Source organism: Heteronotia binoei, chromosome 8 (assembly GCF_032191835.1).
Source record: "Heteronotia binoei isolate CCM8104 ecotype False Entrance Well chromosome 8, APGP_CSIRO_Hbin_v1, whole genome shotgun sequence".
NCBI classification, from domain to species: domain Eukaryota; kingdom Metazoa; phylum Chordata; class Lepidosauria; order Squamata; family Gekkonidae; genus Heteronotia; species Heteronotia binoei.
The window spans coordinates 61460515-61487280 of NC_083230.1; the positions used below are offsets into that span (position 1 = coordinate 61460515).

General features: G+C 39.2%; 1 protein-coding gene across 2 annotated transcripts in view; it reads left to right on the forward strand.

Moving 5' to 3' along the window:
- TMTC2 (transmembrane O-mannosyltransferase targeting cadherins 2) overlaps positions 1-26766 on the forward strand; it is a 372311-nt gene that overhangs the window by 305063 nt on the left and 40482 nt on the right. For both annotated transcript variants that reach the window (XM_060245144.1, XM_060245145.1), the window contains exons 8-9: positions 5012-5133; positions 19154-19235. In XM_060245144.1, the coding sequence (XP_060101127.1) occupies positions 5012-5133; positions 19154-19235 (204 nt within the window). The remainder of the gene's footprint in view (positions 1-5011; positions 5134-19153; positions 19236-26766) is intronic.

Sequence of the window (26766 nt, forward strand, 5' to 3'; positions counted from 1 at the left end):
GGGACCTGATTGCGTTCAAGAACATGGTGTAGGGGACAGAGGGGCTCCTGTTCCCCCATGCCCCCATGAAGGGTTGGGCTCTGGAAAACAGCAGAAGGGGAACAGGAGCACCTTCTCCCCCATGCTGTTGTGTTTGTAAGCTAAGCAAATTCCAGAGATAAGCAAATTCCAGAGATAAGCAAATTCCAGAGATAAAATGGTGATGGTGTCCCTGTTGCATCTAGTTTTGCCTTCAAGCATAAGACTTGTGAGTCCATACTCTGAACCATAACTTTGTTATTTCTGTGTTTCTCTAGTGTATTGAACCAAAATTCAACATATTGCATGAACCATTTGTTTATGAATTTTAAATAATAAAACTTCCAGATATGTTATCTGTCCTTTGGCTCAGCAAATCACAATATAAGTTAGTTTTTTAAAAAAATCTATGTTGCAGATTTAGATTGTGGCATTTTAGTAAATGCCTGCACACTTTTCAGAATTGCACTTAGATTTTCATATATTCTTTGTCTATGGCAAATTTCATATGTTTAAGATGTGTATTGTGTGTGTGTGTGTGTTGTATACATACAAACACATATACACATGGGAGGGAACGCAGCATGGTATACCCCTAAGTCAGATCTCAAAAGTTAAACAGGCTCAGATAGCTGGATGGGGGACCACCAAGGAAGACTTTGCAGAGGTAGGCAATGACAAACCACCTCCACTTCTCACTTGCTTTGAAACCCCTTTGCTGGGATAACCATAAGTCAGTTGTGACTTGACACCACTTTACACATATCATATAAGTGTGTGTAAAGTGCCATCAATCCACAGCCAATTTATGGAAATACCAGCAAGTAGGAAGAAATCAAGGTGGGGAGATAGAGATGTGTTCTGAGCAGTTATGACAGCTTGTATCAAGAGGCAGAAATCCATTAATCTTTCTATGTCTGAGAAGCTACATTGCCAAATTGACTTTGTATATGGAAGTTTTTATTTTTTAGTATCTGCTTCAAAGCATTTTCCAAATTAATGAGGTAAAGGCTAATAGTGCTGAGATAAATGGAGCTCAGTGCACTTTTTGAACAGATGCACACAACCCATATTAAGCAGACAGTGTAAATAAGAGGATTTTCTGGTGCTTAGAATTTTTGTAACAAGCAGTATCACTTTCCAAAATATTGCAATTTTTTTCATCCCAAATTTGTATGCTTCAGGTTGCCAAAAAAAAATCCCAAAAAGTAAAAATCTTTATTTTAACAAAAAAAAAATTATTGAGCTGAAAAAATATTATTTCAAACTGGGCTCTTTTTTCCCATTTGTAATCACCATTTGTTTGTATTTCACAGAATGTGACATTGATAGAGAAGATACAATTGCTGTATTCACTATTGACATAGTTAGACGCTGCTGTACTTGAAGTTTATATTAAGAAATGAAGCATTTTGCTTTTTGTGTATGCATATATAGATCCACATGCATACATAAATATATGGAGGAAAAGCATTCACAGGGGCGTACTTGGATGCTCAAAATGTTAATTCTCCAAATAAATTTCCAAGTATGTGATTCATATGTTTTATGCCATATGACCAGTTGCTAGTGATGTTTATATATTGCTGGAGCATAAGTGATGATGTTTCTGGTATCTAGTGGTTTCTGGTATCATTACTGGTTTCTAGTGATGACCAGTTGCTAATGATGTTTATATATTGCTAGCATAAGCATAAGTGATGATGTTTCTGGTAGTACAGGCTTTCAGGAGCAGTCAGTTTTAATAGGCAAATCTATAAAAAAATATATTTTGATATGTTCATATAAATTATTTTGCATGATAAAGAAGATAATGGCAAAAAAAAAATATCCCAGGTATCTAGGAGTGATTTCATCCATGATAATTCAGGTACCAGTTTCCATTACAGTAGTTTCAGTATCTTGATATCTGGACACTGTAGGTCCTGCTTTGTTCCTGGATAGGAAGGTTTTGATAGTGGCTATGGGTAAAGTGTGCACAAAAAAATTGGGATTTTTAAAATTCAGATATATTGGACCAAAAAAAATTGGAATTCTAAAAACCCCCCAATAACCTTGAATTCTAATACCAATATTGTATTTGGATTCAAGGTTGTTGTTTTTTAAATCCTGGATTTCTTTTTTTTTTTTGCTCCATTATACCCAATGGAACTATTATAGTCAATGGGGAATCTATCTGGGGGTATCCAGGGTTCTGAGGGGCTGTTTGTTGACATAAAGGCACCAGAATTCTGGTGTTTCTCTTCAGAAGACCACCTAAATTGCAAAAAGATTGGACCAAGGAGTCACATTCTATAGGGCCCCAAAGAAGATGCCCTCCATCTTCCATTGTTTCCAATGGTGGAGGGAAACAGCAAAAAAGAGAGATTATGTTAAACAGAGATTTTCTGCAGTAGAAATTGAAGGCAGGGGGTTTTAAGCCCAGCAGAACCAGTGCCATTGTGGCAGTGCCAGCTCAACAGATCCAAGTTTGTAGGGGATGCAAGCATAGCACCGACAGTACATTTATAGAGTGTTCAGCAGAACCAGTGCATGTGCAGAGTGCCCAAAGAAGGTGCCCCCATTGTTTTCATTGGAGCAAGGAAGGAAAGCATATATGTGAAGGCATTGGGTTTTGCTGGGCCCTAGTGCATTGCACTGGTTCTGCTTGGCATGCTGTGCATGCACTGGCTGCTAGGCTTGCAAAAAAACCCAAAACCCTTTGCTTGGATTTGTTGAGCTGGCATTGCCACAGTGGCACTGATTCTGCCAAAATGCCCCCATTCAGTTTCTATTGCAGAGACTCTCTGGCTTGACATCAGTCCCTGCTTTTTTCCCTCCATTGGAAATAATAGAGGATGGGGACACCTTCTTTGGGGGACCATAGAATTGGACCCTCTGTTACAATCTTTTTGAAATTTGGGGGCTCTTTTGAGGACAAGCACCAGAAGCTACGCTGAAAATTTGGTGCCTCTACATCAAAAAACAGTCCCCCCAGATCCCTGCAAACCCCCGGATAGCCTATGGGGGAATCATATAATAGTCTGAAGACATTTAAAGGTGTTGCAGTCCCTTTAAATGCATTCGTGAAGCTGCAGCTTCACCCAGAACAGCATTTGAAGAGAGTACTCTCTCTTTACATGCCATTTAATGGTGGCTATCCTGTTTTCCCAGGTAATCCCCAATTTTTTCAGGATTATCCAGGACTGGCTATGCTTGCTAGCCAAAAATACACACATACCCCAATATTCAGCTGAAAAAATAGCCAATAAATACAGATGAGTCTCTTTTTCCCCTCAGCTCAGATAAAGCTGAATGTACACTCCTAGCCAGGAGTAAATTTTATCTATTCATGTTTGTACATGCTACAGCCTTTCTAGAGAGGACAGATATATCATGCTATTTACTTTCATTACCTTTATTTTGTCACCTGGCTATTTTAATGCTGGCAGTCCTTGAAGATGAGTTGATGGCTCTGACCGCTCACCCCATGCCAAACATCAGTGAGATGTCACTAGCTGCCATTCTCATTCATTCATTCAGATTTCTATCACACCCTTCCCAAACATTGGCTCAGGGCTGGTCACATCAATAAAATAAAACAACTAAAACAACCAAAAGCAAAATTTAAAATTTACGGAAGCAAAATTATGACAACAGCCAGGTCAAAAACCTAAATCTTGGCTGACACAAGCAAATAGCTGTGATCAAAGACAATACCTGCTGAACTTAGACTCACAATAGGGCCTGCATGTGGCAGGGAGGCCATATTGATGTTTAATAGTGTCTGCCACCTCAACTAAAGGCCTGGCAGAACAGCTCTGTTTTACAGGCCCCACTGAATTGCAGTAAGCTCTGCAGAGCCCAGATCTCCAATGGGAGCTGGTTCCACCAGGTAAGGGCCAGGATGGAAAAGGCCATAGTCCTGGTTGAGGCTAAGCAGACATTTTTTTGGGCCAGGACAATCAGAAGATGTTGCTCAGCAGAGTGCAGAGCTCTCTGAGGGGTATATTGGGAGAGGCAGTCCCTAAGATATGCTGGCCCCCAGGCCATTAAGGGCTTTAAACGTCATCTCCATTACCTTGAAATGGACCCAGCACTCAACAGGCAGCCAATGCAACTGGCAAAGCACCAGCTGAATACGCGCCTGTATAGGCATCACAGTCAGGCACACTGCTGCATTTTATACCAGCTGGAATTGCTGGATCAGATTCAAAGAGCAAATTACAGTTATCTAGCCTGGAGGTTTCTGTTGCATGAGTCACTGTGGCAAGATCCTGAGTGAAGAGGAAAGGACTCAGTTGCCTAACCCGCCAAAGGCTGGTTCAAGGGTGCAATGCTTCATTTCAAGTTCTTCATTGTGTACTTGACCTCCCTTATTCTTTGTTTTCTGCAGGCCAAATCCTGTTCCATGAGCTAAATGTGTATGCTACAAGGACCAGACCTTTATTTCAGCTGTTGAGTGGATATATTCGTGTGTGCTATGTGGGTGAAAGAGGGAACAATTCCTTCTGAAAGATGAGCTTTAAAGTTAACAAAAATCATTGCAGCTCATAAAGTTTCTTATTTTCCATACGTAACCCTATTCAGATTCCAAAAGCCCTATGCGGCCAGGGGCCAGCATAACTCAGCATCTTCTGCCCTGGCCCTTGACTGTAGGGATGAGCTCCCCTTGGAAATCAGGGCCCTATGGGACCTGCTGCAGTTCTGCAGGGTCTGCAAAATAGAGCTCTTCTGCCAGGCCTTCAGTTGAGGCAGTGGACATCGCCTCCTATTAGTCTGGTGTCGCTTCTGACGACCTTGGGATCTGATGGACACTGGACTGATGGGTCATAACTGTTGATGCAGATCTTTTAAGTCTGTATTTTATCTTTTTATATTATAATTCTAATCTTGTCTTTAATTGTTCAATCTCTAATAAAACCTGCCCTGAGCCTGTGTTGTGGAAAGGGCAGGATATAAGTTGAACATAATGAGTAAATGTGCATTAACTGGTCTCTGTTTTGCTCCATAGGAGAAGCTTACATGAGACTCAGCAGATTACCTGAAGCAGAGCACTGGTATGTGGAATCCCTGCACTCCAAAACAGACCATATTCCAGCTCATCTTACATATGGGAAACTTCTAGCTTTAACGGTGAGTTATCCATTATCAAAAAAGCAATATCATTTTGAGAGGAAAAAATCCTACTGGTGAGCATTCCGCTAGTTGGCCTGTGTTACTCATATTTACCTGGGTAGCCAGAAAGGCATCCTTGTTTTTTTTTCTCCCTGTTAATTCAATCATCAAAAGTGTTGTAACTAATTAAATAGCTGTCAATTTTGACTGGGTAGTAGTCAGTTTTCCAACTCAGTCAATGAACTTTTCCTCCGAGACCGCCCTACTTATCCAAACCATCCTGTTCTAAACACAGCCCTTCCAGGGCATGAGGAAGAGATTATATTTCTTTCACAACACAAGATATTGGGATAGTAGAGAAAAAAAAAGCATGTGTTGCTTCTCTTGAATCTGCCCCCTGAAAGAAACATATTGACTCTCCTGTAGGACACTGGAGATATTGTTAGGAGCAGGAATGCTTGCCCTGTCTGTTGAGATTCTGGCTGGTGGTTATCCACTGGCAGGCAGGAATTTTGGAACATTTTATTTCCATTGCAGCTTGTCCACAAGTGAGGCACTCTGTGTCTTCCCACAGGAAAGAATGACAGTTATTCAGATATATGGGGGAAGGAGTGTATTCATACATGCTGCTGACATGGGAGCTAAAACCTGGTAATGGAAGTACTTGGCATGGAATTAGATCTTGCACATTTTCTTAGAATTCAGTAGTGTATTTTTGAAAAGAAAGCCCAGTTAGATCTGCATAGCTCTGTCTGTGATTCAGTATGATATAATTATTATTAGTTCATCATATGGGTGATATATTTAGATATTATCAGAGTATTTAGCTATTACTCTTCCTCAGATGATACTTAGAAAAACCTGTGTAGGATTATGTCATTTCATCCTGCAAAATATCCTGTGTGGTAGAAGGAGAAGCTCATACACTACAGCAAGCTTTCTGGAAGAAGGTAGAATAGATGGAAAGATAGATGAGATAGTGACATGACAGAGTGAATTTTATGTCCAAGATGAAATTTCAGCTTCTTTCCCCACCCTGGTACAGTACTTTAGCTACCACATCATATGTTTGAATTACAGTAGAACTGGAAAGGAATAAAATGGTATATTCTGCTTATGTAAGTTTGTTATAGAAGATGCCATCTAAAGCAGTGGTGTCAAACTTGCAGCCCGTGGACCGAATCAGGCCTCCAAGCAACTGGCTGTCATCTGTTGCCTTTACCCTCTCTCTTGCTTCCTTCTGCATAACAGCTTGCTCAATCACACAGGAGCTACAGAGCAAAACCTCTGTTCACTCCATTGACTGAGGCTCTTCCCTTGGGGATGAGGCAGAGCTTGCTTTGCCAGGCCTCTCAATTGCACAGTAGAGCTACTGAGCAAAGCCTCTCTTCCTTCTTTTGGCTGATGCTCCCTCCCTCCTGGCCCCCTGGGGAAGGAAGGAAAGAGCCAGAGCTTCCTTTGCCCAGTTCCCTGGAAAAATACAAAGAAAGCACCTTTAAGACCGATGAGTGCTAATGTTTTAAATGTGTTTTAAGGGTTTTTTTAAAAGACTTTAATTGTGTTTGTCTCTGTCATTTATAAAATTTATATCTCTGCTACTTAATCTTAAATAGGAATACTCGTGGCCTGACCTGACATGGCCCTGCCTGACAATGTCTCGTTTACGTCAGATTCAGCCCTCATAACAAATGAGTTTGACACCCCAATCTAAAGCCTTAATTAAAAATAAACTGCACCAAAATTTTAAAATTCAGAGTACCCTTTAATTAGATTTGTGCATGCTAAATATAATTGTGCAATAAATACCATGATTACACATCATTCAATTCTTGTTTTTATAAGTGTAGATTCAGTACCAGAGCACATGCTTTATATGTATGCCAGTTAAAAGATATCAGGCAGCAGTGCTGAGAAAGGTCTTTCTCTGCTTTAGCTTCCTGAGAACCCCTGCCACTTCAGAGTAGAATGTTGTACTTAGCTTCTTCTTGCAGTTGCTATGACATTCTGTGTGAAAGTCATTGGCCAACTGGCAGAAGTCAGAGCTCAACTTGGGGAAACTACAAGAAGTAAACATTCTAAGAGACAAACCATGCTTAGTAGCAGAAAAGGGAACAGAAAACTTTTCCTGTCCCTCTGTACGGAAGATGGTGCTGCTTCCGAGTCATTTGCCTAAACACAAAATCTGTTGAAATAATTGCAACAGAACTTGCATATTCTAGCCAAATACTATTTTTTCACTGTTATTTCCCTTTTCTTTTAAAAGAAAAGCATTAAGAACAGACATTTTGAGAGCATTTTTGTTAGACACACAAAACAGAATCTAATCCTTTGACAGAACTAGACTAGTTCTTCGCCAACTTTTGGCATTTACCAAACTTAATCTTCTGTCAGACAATAATACAAATGCTCCTTTTCTTGCTAAGAACTAAATAACATATGCAAGCTGAAAGTTAGATTTACAGGGCAATAGTTCATTTTTACATCTACTGAACATATGAACATTTGAAGCTGCCTTATACAGGAGGGAAGTTCAACAGCTGTCCCTTTGGTGTAAAGTAAATAATCTTATTTTAAATATAAATAAGACGAAGGAAATTATAGTGGATTACAGGAAGAGTAGTTTGGACACCCAGCCGTTGTTTATTGATGGTGTTATGGTAGAACAGGTGACAGAATGGAAGTTTCTGGGAATTACCATGAAACAGGATCTAACATGGGGGGCAAATACTTTAGCTCTAGAGAAAAAGGCCCAGCAACGACTATACTACTTAAGACTCTTAAGATCACTACAACTGTCAGGGAGTCTGCTGGTTGCCTTTTATCGTAGTTCCATTGAGAGCATTTTATCTTATTGCCTCTGCTCGTGGTTTGGGAGCTGCACGGAAGCAGAGAGAAGGGTGCTCCAAAGAGTGACGAGAAGAGCACAAAAGATTTGTGGATGTTCTCTCCCCTCATTGGTGGATCTGTATAATATGGCATGTAAAAGGAAGATACAAATGATCCTAAGGGACCATACACATCTGGGCCATTTGCTTTTTGAGATCTTACCGTCAGGTAGACGATATAGAGTGTTGAAGGCTAGGACAAACAGATTTAAGGACAGTTTCTATCCAAGTGCTGTGGTTAGGTTAAATGCAGGGTTATGAAGGATTATCTGTTTTAGATGTATTTAATGGTTTAAATGGCTTTAATGGTTTTATGAATGTTTAATGGTTTTATGAATGTTTATTTAATGGTTTAAATGGTTTTAATGGTTTTATGAATGTTTATCCGTTTTAGATGTATTTAAATGGTTTTAATGGTTTAAATGGTTTAATGGTTTCAGATGTATTTAAATGGTTTATGAATATGTGTGTTTGATGTGTTGGTATGTTTGTGGAAGAGCACCTCATTTCGTTGCTCTCTTTTTGTTGAGAACAATGACAATAAATTCATCTATCTATCTATCTACTGAATCAGACCCTCGGTCCATAAAAGTCAGTATTGTCTTCTCAGACTGGCAGAGGTTCTCCAGGGTCTCAAGCTGAGGTTTTTCACACCTATTTGCCTGGACCCTTACTCCATAAGAGGAGTTTAATACAAGGAAGACCAAAATGTTGGAGAGTTGTATATAATTTTTTATCAGTTTAATTTATCAGTTAAAGTAAAATCTGAATCAAATATGTTAAATTCATACTTCACTTATGTATGCAGATTCTTCTATGATATGTGTATCTGCCTGACTAATAGCATTTTCTTTGTATTTTAAATGGAATTATTTCTCAATTAGCAATTTATCACTACATGCTACAAACTGAACAAACTGGATGTGAATATGAATTTATTTAACAAATAATGGCTTCTGAGGTGAACAGCTGGTTGCAATCTTAGGTTTAGTTCTCATCTAGCCCAGCAGAACTTAATTAATGGCATGAGTACTGCATGCTTCTGGAGAATTAGATCCATGACAAATGCTTAACCAAAACTTATGGTCAGTGTTCCCTCTAAACTGAGTTAGTGTGAGCTAGCTCACATTTTTTAGCCTCTGGTTCACACATTTTTGTCTTAGCTCAGGCAGGATGGCCACAGAGCAAACTAATTTATTCATTAGCCAAATCACTCACTCATAACTTGAATGCCAGTAGCTCACAAAATAGAATCTTTGCTCACAAAACCCCACAGCTTAGAGGGAGTGTTGCTAATGACCCAATTGCTGTGATAAGAAAGTTCACTCCTTCCACAATCCTAGTAATGTAATGTGAACTTTGTAGGTTTCCCTGAAGTGGTGCCTGATCAGAGTAAAGGATTTGAGAAAAGAAGGTTATTATTCCTCTAAAGGCCGTATATATTGCCTAGATGGAAGATACATTCACCAACTGCCTAGGGTCTGTATTTTCATGTGTGAGAAACAACCACTGACAGAAAGAAGAATAGACACAAGAGGAGAAAATAATGGGAGCTTCTAGATATGTCACCCCGGAGTCGGAAACGACTGGTGCTTGCACAGGGGACTTTTCCTTCCTTTCCTAGATACAAAATTCACAATCATTGCCAAAATATTTATTTATTTATATTTCTGACTCACCTTCCCCTGCTACAGTAGGCCTCAGGGTGAGTAACAAAAACAAATAGCAAAATTAAGTACAGAGCTGAACTGGAGCACAGTGACTTTCAAATATATTGGATATTCTTAAAGAAAAATATTATTTAGAAGAGCTAGAAATTAGCAGCGCAGCAAAGAATATGCAGAGAACATGTGTGTATTTAAAAGAATATGCTTTACTGCTTTACTTGAAACTACAAGGGAAGGGTAAACTGGGAAGACACTAACTTCCTAGATGGACAGGTCACAGCTGAGAACCCAGACAAAATGCGATCCACTGGAAAAGGAAATGGCAACCCACTCCAGTATCCTTGCCAAGAAAACCCCATGGACAGTAACAAAAGGCTAAAAGATATGGCGCTGGAAGATGAGCCTCTCAGGTTAGAAGGTGCCCAATATGCTACTGGGGAAGAGCAGAGGGCAAGTCCAAGTAACCACAGAAAGAGTAAAGCGGCTGGGCCAAAGCCGAAAGGACGCTTATCTGTGGATGTGTCTGATGGTGAAAGAACAGTCCGATGCTGCAAAGAACAATACTGCATTAGAACGTGGAATGTAAGATCTATGAATCAAGGTAAGCTGGATGTAGTCAACCAAGAGATGGCAAAACTGAACATTGACATCTTGGGAATCAGTGAACTAAAATGGACGGGAATGGGTGAATTTAACTCAGAGGATCACTACATCTGTTATTGTGGGCAAGAGTTCCATAGAAGAAATGGTGTGGCCTTTATAGTTAACAAGAGAGTGAGGAAGGCAGTAATGGGATGCAGTCTCAAAAATGACAGAATGATCTCCGTCTGTATCCAAGGCAAACCATTCAATATCACAGTAATCCAAGTCTATGGCCCAACCACTGATGCAGAAGAGGCTGAAGTGGACCAGTTGAAGATCTACAACACCTTCTAGAATTAACACCAAAAAAAGATGTCCTCCTCATCATAGGGGACTGGAATGCCAAAGTGGGAAGTCAAATGGTAACCGGAACAACTGACAAGTTTGGTCTTGGAGAACAAAATGAAGTTGGGCAAAGGTTAATAGAGTTTTGCCAAGAGAACAAGCTGGTCATAGCTAACACTCTCTTCCAACAACCTAAAAGGCGACTCTACACATGGACATCACCTGATGTGCAACACAGAAATCAGATTGATTATATACTCTGCAGTCAAAATTGGAGAAGCTCCTTACAGTCAGCAAAAACAAGACCTGGAGCTGACTGAGGCTCAGATCATGAGCTACTCATTGCAAAATCCAGGCTTAAACTAAAGGAAACTGGGGAAGCCATTAGGCCATTCAGGTATGATCTTGATCACATCCCTTATGAATATACAGTGGAGGTGAAGAATAGGTTTAAGAAACTAGAGTTGATAGACAGAGTGCCTGAAGAACTATAGACGGAGGTTCGTGTCATTGTACAGAAGGCAGCAATCAGCACCATCACAAAGAAAAAGAATGCAAGAAAGCAAAATGGCTGTCATAAAGAATGCGAGAAAGCAAAGAGGCTTTACAAATAGCTGAGGAAAGAAGGAAAGCGAAAGGCAAAGGTGAAAAGAAAAAAATTCACCCAACTGAATGCAGATTTTCAGAGAATAGTAAGGAGAGATAAGGAGGCCTTCCTGAAGGAACAATGCAAAGCAATAGAGGAAAATAACAGAATGAGAAGGACAAGACATCTCTTCAAGAAAATTGGAGAAATCAGGGGAACGTTTCGTGCAAAGTTGGCCATGATAAAGGACAAAAATGGTAGGGACCTAACAGAAGCAGAAGAGATCAGGAAGAGGTGGCAAGAATACACAGAAGAATTATACAAGAAAAATCTCAATGTCCTTGACAACCACAATGGTGAAATCGCTGACCTCGAGCCAGACATCCTTAGAAAGCATTACTAACAACAAAGCGAGCAGAGATGACGGTATCCCAGTTGAGCTATTCAAAGTCCTAAAAGATGATGCTGTTAAAGTGATGCACACATTATGTCAACAAATCTGGAAAATGCAAAAGTGGCCACAGGTTGGAAAAGATCAGTTTATATTCCAATCCCAAAGAAGGATAATGCCAAGGAATGTTCAAACTATTACACCATTGCACTCATTTCACATGCCAGCAAGGTCATGTTATAGATCCTACAAGCTAGGCTTCAGTGGTATGTCGATTGGGAACTACCAGAAGTCCAAGCTGCGTTTTGGAGAGGTAGAAAAACTAGAGATCAAATTGCCAATATTCGCTGGATTATGGAGAAAGCACGGGAGTATCAGAAAAACATCTATTTCAGTTTCATTGACTACGCTAAAGCCTTTGATTGTGTGGATCACAACAAATTGTGGCAAGTCCTTAAAGAGATGGGAGTACCAGCCCACCTCACATGTCTCCTGAGAAATCTGTATAAGGGTCAAGAAGCAACTGTCAGAATGGGATATGGAACAACTGATTGGTTTAGTATAGGAAAGGAAGTTCAACAAGGATGTATATTGTCACCCTGCTTATTTAATTTATATGCAGAGTACATCATGCGGAATGCTGGCCTGGATGAAGCAGAAGCCACAATTAATATTGCTGGGGAAAACATCAACAACCTCAGATATGCAGATGATACCACTCTAATGGCAGAAAGTGAGGAGGACCTAAAGAACCTCTTGTTGAGGGTGAAAGAGGAGAGCACAAAAGTAGGCTTGAAACTGAACATTAAAAAAATTAAGATCATGGCATCTGGCCCCATCACACCTTGGCAAATAGAAGGGGAAGACATGGACGTAGTGACAGACTTCACATTTCTGGGATCCAAGATCACTGCCGATGGTGATTGTAGCCATGAAATTAAAAGACGTTTGCTCCTTGGGAGGACAGCTATGGTGAACCTGGGCAGTATAATAAAAAGTAGAGACATCACCCTGCCAACAAAAGTCCGTATAGTCAAAGTGATGGTATTCTAAGTAGTAATGTATGGCTGTGAGAGCTGGACCATAGGGAAGGCCGAGCGCAGAAGAATAGATGTTTTTGAGATGTGGTGCTGGAGAAGACTCTTGAGAGTCCCTTGGACTGCAAGATCAAATCAGTCAGTCCTAAGGAAAATCAACTGTCCCCTGGAAGGTCAGATGCTGAAGCTGAAGCTCAAATACTTTGTCCACCAAATGAGAAGGGAGCACTCCCTGGAGAAGATCCTGATAGGATGGTCTCAGGAGCTTGTTTGGGAAGGAATACACACAGTCAATGCCCTATGATCTATCAGTCTGGGTCTTAGAGGTGGTGTAAATATAAATATTACCATTAAATACTTTAGGAGAGAAAACAACTGTCCAGCCAGGCCTCCCATCATGCCTACACATACACAGTAGAGCTTAACATAGTGATTAAGTCTTCAGCCAATTAATGCATCTTGCTGTACAAAAGAAAACTTTACAGGATTCTCAAATATCAGAAAATAAATGGTAATCCCATGCTACATACTCTTCAAACTATTTATAATGCTGATAACATGTATCTGTAATGCTGATGTGATCTTGTTAGTATTGATTAATTTAGCCACACGTATATATTACCAAAGAGCCCTGTACAGACATGTCCACATAGTGACTGATTGTGTGGAGAGGGATAGTGGGCATGAGCATGTGGGTTCTGCCCCTTGACACATGTGACTGCCGAATCATCTGCCAGCATATCTATGCATGCTCTCTACCCCCATGCAGTCACTCAATGTATGGACAGGTCATCAGTACAGAGCTAAGGACAATTTCAAGTATGGTGCCCTAATGTACTTCTATGTTTGCTCAAGTATTGGTTACAGTCACACTTACATATTTAGGTTCCCACTTAAAACATCTGAAGAACAGGACTAATACATTTTACAAAACTTTTACTAAAAATTAATGGGTCAGGATTATTATTAAATCAAAGAAACATTAATGAAAACTTAAATGGACACAATTATTGTAAATTCTTAAAACAGCTAGTACTTGACTTTAAGAATGCCTCAAATAGTCAAATAGAACAGAAAGGGAAACTGCTGAATGACAAATTATTACTACACTTGGAACAAATTCCTCTCTGGGACTCAACAGGGATATTCATTTTTTTTTTTATTCATTACATATGTTAAACACATTCTTATCAACATACATCCACTATATTCTAATGTATTTATTTTCTGTATTAGCATACTGGAATAATGTTTATAGTGCATTTTAGAATAAAATTAGAGTCTACCTGTTAGAATGAAATTAGGTGGACAGAAACACCCCTAAGAAAAATATGTTATTAGTTTAACCCATGCTTACATGATAACTCCAACCCTTCCAACTCTATGAGTCTATGATCTACAATTAAGTAACCTTGTAACATAGACCCTTACCATCATTCTCCAGTTCTGACATGGTTATTATTGCCTTTGCTATCTCCCCCCAGTTAAACCCATGTAACATAGACCCTTACCATCATTCTCCAGTTCTGACATGGTTATTATTGCCTTTGCTATCTCCCCCCAGTTAAACCCATAACCAGAGACTGAATTTGCTATCCTTTTACTCTGTTAATTCCCCCGCACACACTATTTTGCATGCTAACTCACGGCTCAGTGCCTATATGTAGCAGTGTTCACTGTACTCCGTTGTCTGACGAGATGTGCATGCACACGAAAGCTTACCCTGAATAAAAATTTAAGGTGCCATTCGTTCAAATACTCACAGTTTGAACACAAAATAATTATAATTCTTATACAATTGCTTTACTGATCATAGATACATTCACAATTTAATAAAATAACGAGCTTGATTGGTACATGTTTGGCTATGTTGTCAGAAAATGCTATGAAGGCTTCTTACATGAAGCATATCAATAATTCTGTGTTCAGCTTTCTCATTTCCAGTAATAAGCTTGAAATGTATGTGACTAAAGGGTGCTAATTACAGCTTTCTCTGTTGCTACCAAGAAATAAACAATGTCATGCAGTTAAATAAGTATTTATTTTAAAGTAAATATGCCTTCTGTTTTACAATTAGAGTTACAAAATTTTGGCAAGCAGACAAATATCTTGTAATTGGATGGTAAAATGTATGCAAATTTAACTGTGAAAGTAATTTTATGGCATGTGGCCAGTTTCAAAAGAAACAATGTTGACAGATACCAGTACTGAAAATAACTAAATTTAGAAAATGCTGTCATTTGCAACAGATATGATTTGACTATACAGCATTGCTAAGAAGGATGGCAAAATGAATTCAATGCTATACAGGTGGATACAAAAAGAGAAGCTCCTTCTGCAAATAGTAAAAAACAAAACAAAATGCTAACTGAAATAAAAACACAAGTAAGACACAGACTTGCATTTTATCCCTGAGAAGGTAATCATCAAGCATCCTTGCTGCTAACATTTAAACTGTTGTTTCTTTGTGCTAAAAGAGAGTTCTGTCACAGAACCTACCTGACCTTTAGCATGACAAAGTAAGATATTAGCAAATGAATTGCAAGGGCCTATATTTTTATACCATAAATTTTCTGAAGTGAAATATTGTTCATTGATTAAATAGATCATTTCCCCCCCCCCCAAAAAAAAACTACAATTGTGTATCATATCCCATAAGCGGAAAGAATCTTTGGCCAATGGCTTTCCATCAAAAAATCCACAACCACTTGATTGATATGTTCCAATAAGATACCACTCTAGAGCCTATGGGGTGTTCACAGTTTTCTAACAAATACTTTTTGAAGTCTCCACTGACAAGTTTTAGCTTTCCAACATCCCCCTTAGCACTGAGATAATTCTGCCTTACCCCTCTCTAATGCATTAAAACAGCTAAATCAATGGCAACTAGAAATACTGTAAACATGGCTTTCCATCAAAATCCTTTGTGACAACAATATCCACTTACCAATGGATGATACACCACCTGTAGGCTATGAACCTGCGAGTAGGATTATAATGGTATATCCACCCTTTATTTTTATATAGCCTCAAAGCTGTAACAGCTGTCAAAGCTAATACACAATCAATCACTACCAGCAAAATCAATCCATCCAGTAGATTCTAATACAATATCTGGTGAGAATAAGACCACCATGACTTATGTCAATGGTGTAAGAAGTCCAGCCAAAATAAATACATTTCAGAAATTAAACTCATTAAATATTAATTAAAATTAATCTAAACCATCATATTAAAGATAGTGAAAACCAAGGCAAACTATGCAGAGCTCAAAGCAGACTGCCACAAACTAGGTGAGTGGGCAGCAATGTGGCAAATAAAGTTTAATGTTGGTAACTGTATAGTGATGCACATAGGGACAACAAATCCCAACTTCAAACATTGGCTAATGATGTCTGAACACGCTGGAACTGAGAAGGAAAAAGATCTTGGGGTTGTCATGGATAGCTCAATGAAAGTGTCAACCCAGTGTGCTGCAGCAGTGACAAAGGCAAACTCTGTGTTAAGAATGATCAAGAAACAGATTGAGAATAAAACAGCCAATACTGTAATGCCCCTGTATAGATATGTGGTGCAGCCTCATTTCGAATACTGTGTACAGTTCTGTCCACCATATCTCAAAAAGGACATTGCAGAGAGTACAAAGCAGGGCAAGTAAGATAATTAGGGGGTTGGGCTGAAGAATCTGGGACTTTTTAGTTTAGAAAAAAGATAACAAAGGGGGGCACATGTTGGAGCAGGGGTGTTAAACATGTGGCCTGGGGGCCAAATCAGGGTTCCTTGAGGGCCTGATAGGAGTTCTCTAGGGGCCTGATTCAGCAAGAGAGAGGGAGAAGGAAGCAGATGACAGTCAGTTGCTCAGGTGCCTGATAGGAACCCTTTGAGGGCCCCCACTTGGTCCTGTCATTCATATGTTAGGGAAACAGTAACACTGAAATGCTAAACTTTTAAAAAGTAAAGGGAAATAGAATATACTTCCCCTGCAGAAAAACAATATTTCTTACTGTAACTTTAAGCCTGGTGATCACAGTCTCACCAATGATATTCTTACAATACAGGTTAGTTCAATTTTTTTCTTTAAAAGTATATTCTGTCATACTATCGCTTAGAGTAAGATATATCAAATTTTCAAAAAATAGCTCAGATACATAAAGCATAACCAAACACTAAGCTTCTACAAATCTAAGCAAATTAAACATGGGCAGTTCTACAGAACACACTTAGATCATCTGTTTAATGCTGTGTTTTTCAGTACCTTTAAAATAATGGTCTGTGTCCAATCACACGGTTCTGAAGATTAAGGGGTTTTTTTATTTCTTCAGAGGAGATGGTGACTTACTTACTTCCTTCCTTCCTTCCTTCCTTCCTTCCTTCCTTCCTTCCTTCCTTCCTTCCTTCCTTCCTTCCTTCCTTCCTTCCTTCCTTCCTTCCTTCCTTCCTTCCGCCGCCTCCTGACCACCCCCCCCCTTTTTCCCATGAAAGTCAGCACATCTACAACACAGCATCTGGGGCACAGTAGGGGTCTATAGTGGAAGGAGGGGAATTGGCAGAAATCACAGCTGCCTCTGAAGAAAATTTAAATGCCCTTACGTCTATGGAGTGTGTGGTTGGATAAAGACTACTGTTGTATAAAGTCAGTTTATATAAACAGATGGAGCTGCCTCGATTGATCCAACTGATCTCTAGCTCAGGACATTCTGTTAATATATTTTGTAGAATTGATTAGCTGAAAAATAAGATTTGGCATTGCTTTTTGGTCACATGAAAGTAGTACTGCAGAAAGACGTTTTAAAAGGCAAGACTGAACTGGTCCTTTTCTGGTAGGATGAGAAACCTAAGTGTGCAATGAGAGATAATAATTAGCTTGATAAGACTAATAGTGTTCTGTTTCAGGGCAATGGCACAAGGTACATTAATGTTAGTTCATTATCAATGTATTCCAATATGAGGCTGCAGTTTTGGAGACCTGCAGGTGAATGCAAAGAAAACCAAATTATCCCTGTAGTCCTGCTGGGTAACTTACTCTCTCTTTTTTTCCATTTATTTTCTTGTGTGTATTTTTTGTTCTTTATTTCACTCAACATGATTTTTTCATGTGGAATAAAAGATTTAAATATAGGTTGGACTTGGCAGAAAACTTCAGTGTGAAACTCTTTGTCAATGTATGGTGACTATTAGTAGCTATCATTCACATAGCTAGGTATTGGCTTTGTAGCCTCCATTTATTCCCTTTTACTGTTTTGTTTCAGATTTTAAATCACTTTACCACAACATTCTCTTTATATATGGAAACACTTTAAGCTAAGTATCAATTTACCTTGGCTGATAAGAATAGGTACAGGGGCAACCTAAACTCTATTTTCTGCTAATTAATTTAGGAGTTTTAGGGATGTCTTGAGGATGGTATTTTTTTCCACAGCACTGATTTTGTGTGCCTAGAAGGTTAAATAGGACAACTATAAAACAAGTACGCCCAGTATATAAACTTGAACCTCAAAACATCCTGTATTATGATCAGGGGTAATTTGCATATGGCACACACCCCTGACATCACTGGAAGGTGTACTAAATCATATCTGCTCAGCATCTACCATAAAATGCTTCTTGAATTATAATTGTCATAATAAAATCTTACTCCCATCATGCTTTTTAAATTACTTTATCCTATGTGGCCACAGTGGCATGATGAAGATTTCCATCTGTCTGTTTTATATGTTTTGCCTATTTTCCCATTTTTTGTGGGGGGAAATCTAGAAACTTTTCAAATCTCAAGAGTTCAGCAGAATTCTCATAGGGGGGTTGAACAATGGAGCCCAGAAGCAAGTATTTGGGGGGAGGGATTAAGAAAATTTTTATTGTACTCTAAATGTTACAGAGTTCTGCTCCTGTGAGCTCCTGCCCAAAATAAGGCCTGATTATGGAAAAGATTCACATTGCCAGTCCTTACCAACCACAGTGCCTCTTTTCCAGTTTGGAGTGAAATGAGCTGAACTTACTTGGACGCCTCTATTTAATGCTCAGAAACATATTTAAGGGGAATCCCTGGAATCTAAGAATTTGAGTTTTGAATGGTGAATGCTTTTTGATTAAGCCCAGTATCTGTATCAGGAGACTCCAAGAGATGTATCATGAAAATCTCCCATTACACTTTTCAAAAGGACTTCAAGCAGGAAGATAGGCAAGGATAGGTAAGCCCAGCTTGGTCTTACTCTGCATACAGATTGTATTCTAATTTCAGAAATATCTTGGCCCTATGAAAATGATTATTATTAATATTCTATATTATAGCATAAGAGAAATAAGAATTATGGAATTGTGTAGATTAATGAACAAAGCAAGAATGAACTGAGCAATCGTTCTATTTGTAAAGAATCCAGTAGGAAAACACTGAGAAATCTTTGTATCCATAGAGAATTCAGTTATTTAGTTAATGTGAGAAGATATTGGTTACATATATTTTTATTGTGCATCCTCTTCTTATGGTACATTTCACATGGCATGGTTGCAATGACTTTAATAATCTATATTTTTCTTCTATAATCAAGGGTCGTAAGAATGAGGCTGAGAAGTATTTCGTGAAGGCAATTCAACTGGATCCAACCAAGGGAAATTGTTACATGCATTATGGTATGTTTTCAATAAACAGCATATTATATTGCATATTCTAGTTTACTGTTACTCCTGAGTGATCAAGGAAGAGTTAGATCAGTGATTAAAAAACTGCTACTAGCAGGATATTACTGTAAAGGGAAAACTTAAACATGCCAAAGAAAACTGCTTATCCATTCCAGTGTGTAAATCAAAAGGCCCATTTCCTTTAGAAAATGGTCTTGTTTTTAAATTAAAGTTCAAGATTATTGGCACACTTGATTGGAAAAGGAGGGAAATAAATGTTTCTTATGTGCTGAAAGGTTCATGGCTCTCTTTATTGTTGTTGAGCTAGTGATATTAGCAAAACTTGATGCTGCATGGGCCAATGGACATTGTTCCACAGTAGCATCAGTCCAAAATATCCAAGATTCTACTTGCAAGCATTTTAAACTATAAATATTACCATTTCCACCCTCAGATATTTATAACCAGGGCTTTTTTTTTTAGCAGGAACACACCGGAACGGCCCGGTGGCCCGGAACGCCGGTCCGGGTAGCGTTCCGGCTGCCTAGGCCAGCATTCCAGCTCACTTCCCAGATGGCTGGCAGGGCTCAGGGGGCCAACCAACATTCGTTGGGCAGTGTCCTGATGTAGTGTGTGCCAGCGGGACTCCAGGGGCCCAGCCGCACCTGCGTGAGGGCCTCCCGATGTCGCAGACACAGTTCCAGAGGCCCAGCCGTGCCTTTGCAGGGGCCTTCTGACATTGCGCGCGCTAGCGGGACTCCAGAGACCCAGCCACGCCTTCACGGGGGCCTCCCGATGTCGCATGTGCCGGCGAAGTTCCAGAGGCCCAGCCATGCCATCATGGGGGCCTCCTGATGTTGCGTGTGCTGGCCGAGTTCCGGAGGCCCAGCCACACCTTCACAGGGGCCTCCTGATGTCACGCATGCTTTCGGGACTCCAGAGGCCCAGCCGCGCCTTTGCGAGAGCCTCCTGGCATCGTGTGTGCCAGCAGAGTTCTGGAGGCCCAGCTGCACTTTTGCGGGGGCCTCCTGACATTGCGCACACCAGCAGGACTCCGGAGGCCCAGCTGTGCCTTCATGGGGGCCTCCCAACAACGCGCGTGACGGCATAACTCCACGGGGCTTCCTGAGAGTCAGCAGTTTTACAGATTAGTTTCTCCCATCTCCATTCTCTCTCTTTCTTTCTCTCTCCCTCCTTTCATTCATTCATTTTTCCGTTTTGTCAGTCTTTCTTTTCTCTGTTTGCTTTATTTTCCACTCTTTCTTTCTTTCTTTCTTTCTTTCTTTCTTTCTTTCTTTCTTTCTTTCTTTCTTTCTTTCTTTCTTTCTTTCTTTCTTTCTTTCTTTCTTTCTTTCTTTCTTTCTTTCTTTCTTTCTTCACTACACCATGCTGGCTCTTGTGATCGAGCAGTGTGCTGGAATTTGATTTTTTTTTCTGGAATGGCTATATATATATATTTCTGGACTTTTTCCAGTGCTAGAATCTTTTTTGAGGTGTGGTAACCAGAATTGTATTGTATACAGTTCTGGTCACCACACCTCAAAAAAGATATTCTAGCACTTTTGGTGATGTCAGAGTTGTGGCCTAGTATGCAAATGATGGTGAGGTCAGAGTTGTGGCTTAGTATGCAAATGATGGTGACGTCAGAGGTTTGGCCTCGCATACTAATGAGTTCCTGCTGGGCTTTTTCTACAAAAAAAGCCGTTTATAACTCTCAGAGCCAGTTTGGTGTAGTGGTTAAGTGTGCGGACTCTTAGGTGGGAGAACCGGGTTTGATTCCTCACTCCTCCACTTGCACCTGCTGGAATGGCCTTGGGTCAGCCATAGCTCTGGCAGAGGTTGTCCTTGAAAGGGCAGCTGCTGTGAGAGCCCTCTCCAGCCCCACCCACCTCACAGGGTGTCTGTTGTGGGGGAGCAAGGTAAAGGAGATTGTGAGCCGCTCTGAGACTCTTCTGAATGGAGGGCGGGATATAAATCCAATATCTTCTTCTTCTTCTTCTTTTGAAAGCATGGACCAAGTTTTGTTGTGTTCCATGAGTACAGTCGGACATATAGCCTACGTCTGTACATGAAGGTCCCTGAACAGATGCTCCAACCATATACACAAAAGCAGATGTGTGCGTGTTGTGATGGTAGTCCATGAATATAAACAAGTTTCCACATGCAACGCATAGCTTGACTATTCAAGGTTGAAATCTCCATTGTTAATAATCTGTTAAGTAAAGCCAACATAATACAGTGAGGGTTAGCTTCATTTTTATGTTGGATTTAAAAAATCTTTTATAGATGTTGATCTAAAATGGATACTTGTTAATGCCTTTTTACGGGGCTTTTTTTGAGCAGGAACACAGGTTTGGCTGGCTTGGCATCAGAGGGTGTGGCCTTATGGGCTTTTTCTACCAAAAAAGCCCCTGTGTGAAACAATGGTGACATCAGGGGTGTGGCTTAATATGCAAATGAGTTCCTGTGGGGCTTTTTCTACAAAAAAATCCCTGTCTTTTTATACTACTCATGCAGTAGCAGAAAATTCAGAAATTAATTATAAAACCTGCTGTTGAAAAAATACAAGAAGAGGAAACTGATTTAATTGGAGTGGAGGAAAATCAGCTATCATGTGGTATATTTTTGTATAGCAATTTAACTGCATTTTTTTGTTCCAACTGGTATAAGTATATGAGCAGTATGTATATGTTTAGAAAGTGGAAATAGTGCAAAACAAGATACACTAAGCAGTTATAGCATTATTGATCTGTACTCTGTGTAGATTTAAAATTTTATAGGCTCTAGACTAACAGCCTAGATGGACAGGTGAATAAATATTGAGTACATCCATCACATTCAGTAAGAACCAATGACAATCTCCAGATGGTCACATATCCAGATTTCTGACTGTTGTACTAGTTTACACAGATCTTTGGTTTTGGATCATCAATATGCTTTTTTGTCAGTGCAGAACACTTTTGATAGAATAGTGTTCTGGTGCCATCCCTGTAGAAAATTGTAATATGAAGTGTGTGTGAAATCTGATGTTTTCTGTTAGGAGGATGACAGAACTTTAGATAGTTCCTAGAAAAAAGGCAACAGCTTTAGATGGCAGATAACTTTGTTTTTCATGCAAGGTTTTTTGTGTGTTAGTACTCTGATTGGATAGAAAGATACTCCTTTGTTGGTTTTGTTGGTTTGATTTTTATGATGGCTTAATTTTAATTGTGCATCACAACTTTCACAGATTTGACAAGAGACCATAGGGAAGACATAAAACAGGGTGAGTGGAGAGAGGAGGTTCTGACAAGCTTGTTGGGAAGGTTTAAAAATCCAGCTTCCCCAAAATAGAAGTACTTAATAGTCAGGAAACAAAAAAAAAAAAAGATGTTCTAAATAATATTCTTTTTTATTAATAACCACTGAGACTTGAAGCTAATTTCTTTTGAATAATACATTTTCCTAATAATTGTAAATCACTTAATGATTCTGTTTTTATAATAAAATTGATTATTCACATTAAATTACTGTAATTATGCACTCACTTGAAGTAATTTACAACAGATCATGTAGCGTGCTGTTCTCTGTAGCCTAACCTGCAGAGTTTTTGTTGGTTAATGTTTTTAATTTCATTCTTTGTTCACTCTGGTTAATATAGCATGCAGTTAATAAATCACAATATATATCAGTCTGTTATTTCAACTAGAACTCTATAAGAGATTTCTGCAGTGCTAAAAGAGTTTTTGGCATCAATTTTTTGTTTCCCATTTTTAAAATAACCTAGAGTTCAAAATTTCAAGGCACTAGGAATAATAATTGGTTGTTTGATGGATGTCTCAGTAGATCTGTTCTGTTGTTCTGGGATATAGGGTTTTTTGTTTACGGTGATGTTGATGATGATGATGATTACAGCTATTAAATCTTAATCTAGCTTGGTGGTTCTTATGGAAAATCTGGGCAACCTATATTATTTGGAGACAGTGACCATGATGATTGTCTTTGAGTCCCCAACAGCTTTTGATACTGTTGACAGTTCCATAATTCTGGACCACCAGAAGAGCTTAGATGTCTAGGCCACTACATGTCCATGCCAGTGTTTTACAGTGGATCCAGTAGTGTAATCACAGAGTACTGGATTTGTACCAAAATTCAGATTCTGTTAAGATATGAAACTTGTCAGGATCAACTATACAGACTGAGTTTAGGAGCCTCAATGAAGACTTCGATTTATTAGGCACAGAAAAACGTGGGTATAAGCCAATTGTCCTAAAAAGACATGGCTGCCTCTTGAGCCAATATGAACCTAGCTGTTTGCTTTTGATGCCAAAGAAGTCACCGAGCAGTAAGCTGACTACTGAGAGAAATCTGACAGGAACTAGGAAGCATCCTGAATAGATACAGGTGTAAATGTTTCAGTTAATCTAAATGAGAACAGGCTGGAAGAATATGACATCAGAGATAATGACGGTTACTCTAGCTTTGTAAAGACGTCAGCATATTAAAGGAGAAAATGGATGTTTAGAAACAAAATTAAGATAGGAGAACTGGAGTATTTGTCGCTAAACAACAGCATAGATAATAATGAGCATTTTAGATTATTTTTGAATGGATAAAATCAGTGGGATATTATTATTCTGAAAATAAGTTGTATAAATTTGGCCTATTGAGGGTGGAGGTGTACTGGGTGTCAAGGTATATAAATCCAGAAACTGTAACAGAAATTAACTTGACTGCAGAATCTCTGTGATTGAATACTGTCCCTAAATGACCCAATAGTCCTGAGGATGTAGTATTGGCTGACTGACCAAAAGTCTGCAGGAGATCTTGAGATAGGAAAACAGGTCAGAGAGGCAGCCAAAGGAGAGAATTTAAGAACTAATTCTCAAATTGACAAGTGCATGTGCAGGTTGGTTGGAATGAAACATAATGTCTAGATATTATAAACAACTCACTTTAGAGTCATGGAACTGACTGCTTATGATTGTACTCTTATTGCTGACTGGCTCCCAGGTCTTTATAAAAGATGTATATGTCGAACCACCCAGAAAAAGTGGACATAATACTGTTAAACCACCATCAATATAAACGGAAAGATGCTCATAAAATCCAACACTGTTACAATTGATTTTAAAAGAAGAAATTTCTCAAAAACATTAGTTAAAGGAAGAACAGAGAGGATGAAATCTCCTAAGGATACTGGGGAGTCATTTAAAAACTATTATTTGATGCCTGAGTAAAATGTATACCACAAATCACCAATACCAGTATAGTTAATATATCAGCATTGTGACCCAGTGTAGGGTACTTGTGGTACAGCAATCTTAATAAGTGAAGCAGATTCAAGTATAATCACTGTCTTAATGGGGCACATCCCATTGAGAATCCTGTGTATGTCACCTTGAGTTGGCGTGATGGAAATTATTCAGGAGATTATTTTAATTTTAAAAATCAAACAATTAATTAATTAGAAGAGACAGCTCATAAAGTTAAGGTGGCTTCCTTTAAATATTGGAAGACTATTGAAAAAAAAAGAGCTTTGGAAAAACAAATGTAAATTAATGATAAGGTAATGAAATTAGCTGTTGTGTAGCACAAAATAATTGAAAGGAACAAGTATTAAAGCTATTGATGAATCACTAGGTTCATGTGGTGTGTATCTGTGGGTTCTTTAAACATTCAAATATGAAATCCATGTTTGGACTTGTAAAAAGGCTTTGACAAAGTCTTTCACACAAAGTAGTCATGGGATAAATTTGCTGCTAGATTAGTAACAGGTTAAACAACAGGAAACAATAGATGGATTATACCCTTAACAGAGGCAAGTAAGCAGCGGAAAGTAAGATCAAGATTAGAGCTGTTTTAACTTGTGACAACATGAAAATGGTGTATAACATTTTATATATGATGTAGAGAAAGCCAATACTGAACTTGTTTTGGCCCTGACCTGAATAGACCAGGCAAGCCTGATCTCATCAGATCTCTAAGCAGGGCTGACCCTGGCAAGTACTTGGACGGGAAACCAGGGTTGGGATGCAGAGGCTGGCAATAGACGCCACCTCTCTGAATGTCCAAGCCCCCAGTAAGGTCTCCAGAAATCAACGATGTCATTCAGGCATACATACATGCACACACACACACAAAATGAACTTGTTTTGCTCTCATAATACTAGAACCTAGGGTCACAGAATGAAGATTGGATGGGTGATAGTTTTGTTTAGATATCTCTGCGCAACACTAATGAATTTATGGAGTTCACATCCACAGTATTTAGTAATGGTCACAAGCATTTCCTTTGACAATAGCTGAATAGATCAGAAGAAAAGATGGCAAGGAAGAATTATAAGAAAATATTATTTCATTAATTTCATCCCATGTACACATTTCAGTTTTGTTTTCAATGCACATAAATGTGAAATTAACCATAGCATCATCAGATGCTATTTATATTGCAGTTTACTAAATAATGCAATGGGTGAGGATGGGAAATAAAATACTAAAAGTGGTGAGAGAGTTTCCTTCTGCTGTTCCTGCTCCTGCTGTTAGAGATGCTAGTGATGCTGTTAGAGGTGCTAGTATGAGATGCTGTTAGAGATGCTCGTATGGTTGGTGAAACAGCCAAGGTTTTTCATTTCTGTGACTTACCTTGAGTTTTGCTTAATCCTCACACTGATTATGAAAATATTTTTTATTCGTTTGGGCAAGGATTAAAATGTGTGCATTTTTTTGCATGGTGGTTCATTGTTATGTCCGTACACCACTGTACAGATTGTCAGAACCAAAAACTGATAACTGATTATTCTCTGGTAGTTACATTGGAATTATTTTATTTTATTTTATTATTAAATTTATGGATTGCCCAATCCCTGCTACTGCAGGGTTCTGGATGATGTGCAGTAATACTAAAAGCATCAAACATAAGATTAAAGAACTAAACAACACTAATACCGCAAAATTTAATAGTCAGATGGTGAATTCTAATTATTTCTAACTACAAACTGCTGGCCACTTCACGGGGCAGGATGGAAGAAGGGTGAGGTGAATATAAAGAGCAGAGGATTATGCCAGCAAAGATGGAAACCACTGCTGTCCTCAACCAAAAGCCCAGTGGAACATCTATACCTTATGGGCCCTGCAGAATTGCATAAGGTCCCTAAGCGCCCCAATAGTACTAGTCAATAGAGAGTTCCACCAAGTTTGGACCAGGATTGAAAAAGCCTTGATCTAGGACAGTTGGATGTCTTTGAAGAGAATAACACCCTCCTGGAGACATAACGGAGGAGACAGTCCTGTAGATATGTTGGTCTCTGACTGCTCAAGGCCTTGAAGATCAATACCAAAACCTTGAACTTGAGTCAGTACTCCACCAGAAGCCAGTGTAGCTGGTACAGCACCAGATGCGTACAGTATGTGCTGTCCATGATGTTCCTGTCAGGACTCCTGCTGCCACATTCCAGATCAGCTGAAGCTTTCAGATCAGTCTCAAGGGCATAACAGCATAGAGCGAGTTACCGTAGTCTACCTGGAGATGATTGCTGCATGGATTACCATGGCTAGGTCAGAG